The sequence below is a fragment of the Aplysia californica genome, unplaced genomic scaffold (genome assembly GCF_000002075.1).
Source record: "Aplysia californica isolate F4 #8 unplaced genomic scaffold, AplCal3.0 scaffold00293, whole genome shotgun sequence".
Classification (NCBI taxonomy): Eukaryota; Metazoa; Mollusca; class Gastropoda; order Aplysiida; family Aplysiidae; genus Aplysia; species Aplysia californica.
The window spans coordinates 329,203-330,512 of record NW_004797563.1 but is presented as its reverse complement, the minus strand read 5'-3'; the positions used below and the strand labels follow the sequence as shown (position 1 = coordinate 330,512).

The 1,310-nt window shown below is 39.6% G+C and overlaps 1 protein-coding gene across 1 annotated transcript in view; it reads left to right on the top strand.

The window, feature by feature from the left end:
- Window positions 1-1,310, top strand: part of LOC101862427 (xanthine dehydrogenase/oxidase) — a gene marked incomplete in the record, with an annotated part of 42,755 nt that overhangs the window by 25,724 nt on the left and 15,721 nt on the right. Inside the window, 1 exon segment of the mRNA XM_013084443.2 lies at window positions 965-1,156. Within this exon segment, the coding sequence (XP_012939897.1) occupies window positions 965-1,156 (192 nt within the window).

Below are 1,310 nucleotides of genomic sequence, written 5' to 3'. Positions count from 1 at the left end.
GGGGGGGTGAGTGCATGCTTGTGTGTGTTTGTGTATGCTTATGTGTAGAAAAAGGAATGAGAAGTTAACCTCCCTGTTTCCCTCTAGTCTGCAACTTGAAGCTTTTAGTGAACTGGACACTAAGGGTGACGCTCCATCTTGATCTCTCATAGTAAGTCTGTATCGACCTCACCAGAACAATGACAAAAATACAGTACATTCGAACATGACCCAACAGCCACCTCTATAAGATAATCACCTGTACAAACGGCCACTTCCCATATTTTCTCCATTACGTTTTTAAATATTAACATTACACTGTGTAAGACATCCACCTGTCCAATATAGCCACTCTCTTTTCGGCAATGAATGGCCGTTTAAGAAAGTTTCGATTTTATTTTAATTTTTTTAAAAATATCCTCGAATTCGACCACTGAAACAGCTGCTGTTTTGATAATAGCAATTAAGTGTTTGGACGAGGTGGAATCAGGCGCTTGTCAATTTTTGGGCATTTGGAGTTATTGGTATCATCTTAAAGTTTGTTCCTCTGTCTTACTTTAGATTTTAAAAAATATCTTTTTGTCTCGAATACAAGTCGAGATATTTGCGAATGAAGAAAGTGGGGGTCACCTGGTTTCAGAGATAAAATTAGTAAGAAACTAGAGGCCACAGTATAGTTATAACCTTAGCTTGAGAGTCCTTGGAAACTGAACACTTAAATTTTTTATGCCTTTAATAAACGTTTTTCCTCTAAAATCCACCCAGAAATGTGTTCTTAATTCGACAACAATGGTGTTAGGCCAAAACCCAAAAATTGGACAAAAATTATTTTGACGAGCGCATGATTTCACGACACTGTCCCACGTACGTTTCTGAGAACAACACTGACAGAGGAGTTGTTAACATACACAAACAGAAATGGATAAAGGAAATACAAAAGAGAATGAATTTCCAAATGCATTGTCATGCACTTTTCTCTCTGCAGGTGATGGAGAGGGCAATGTTGGAGATCAACATCAAGTACAGAATGCCGAACATGAAGGTGGTGGGCCGCTGCTGCAAGACGAACATCACCTCCAACACCGCTTTCAGGGGCTTCGGCGCGCCTCAGGCAACTTACATTGTTGAGTGTATCGTGGACGACGTTGCTGCTTTCTTAAAACTGGAGCCCAAAAAGGTTCATTTCAGTCTTATACTACCTCAGGTTGTTCGGTTTTGATTTGGTTGCTGTACGCTTGTTTGTTTATTTGTTTGTTTTTTAGAAGACACCTTAGAAAGTAGGTTGCCTTTTTCTTTTCCCAACGTGTTATTTTATTCTCGCAAAAGGGGGG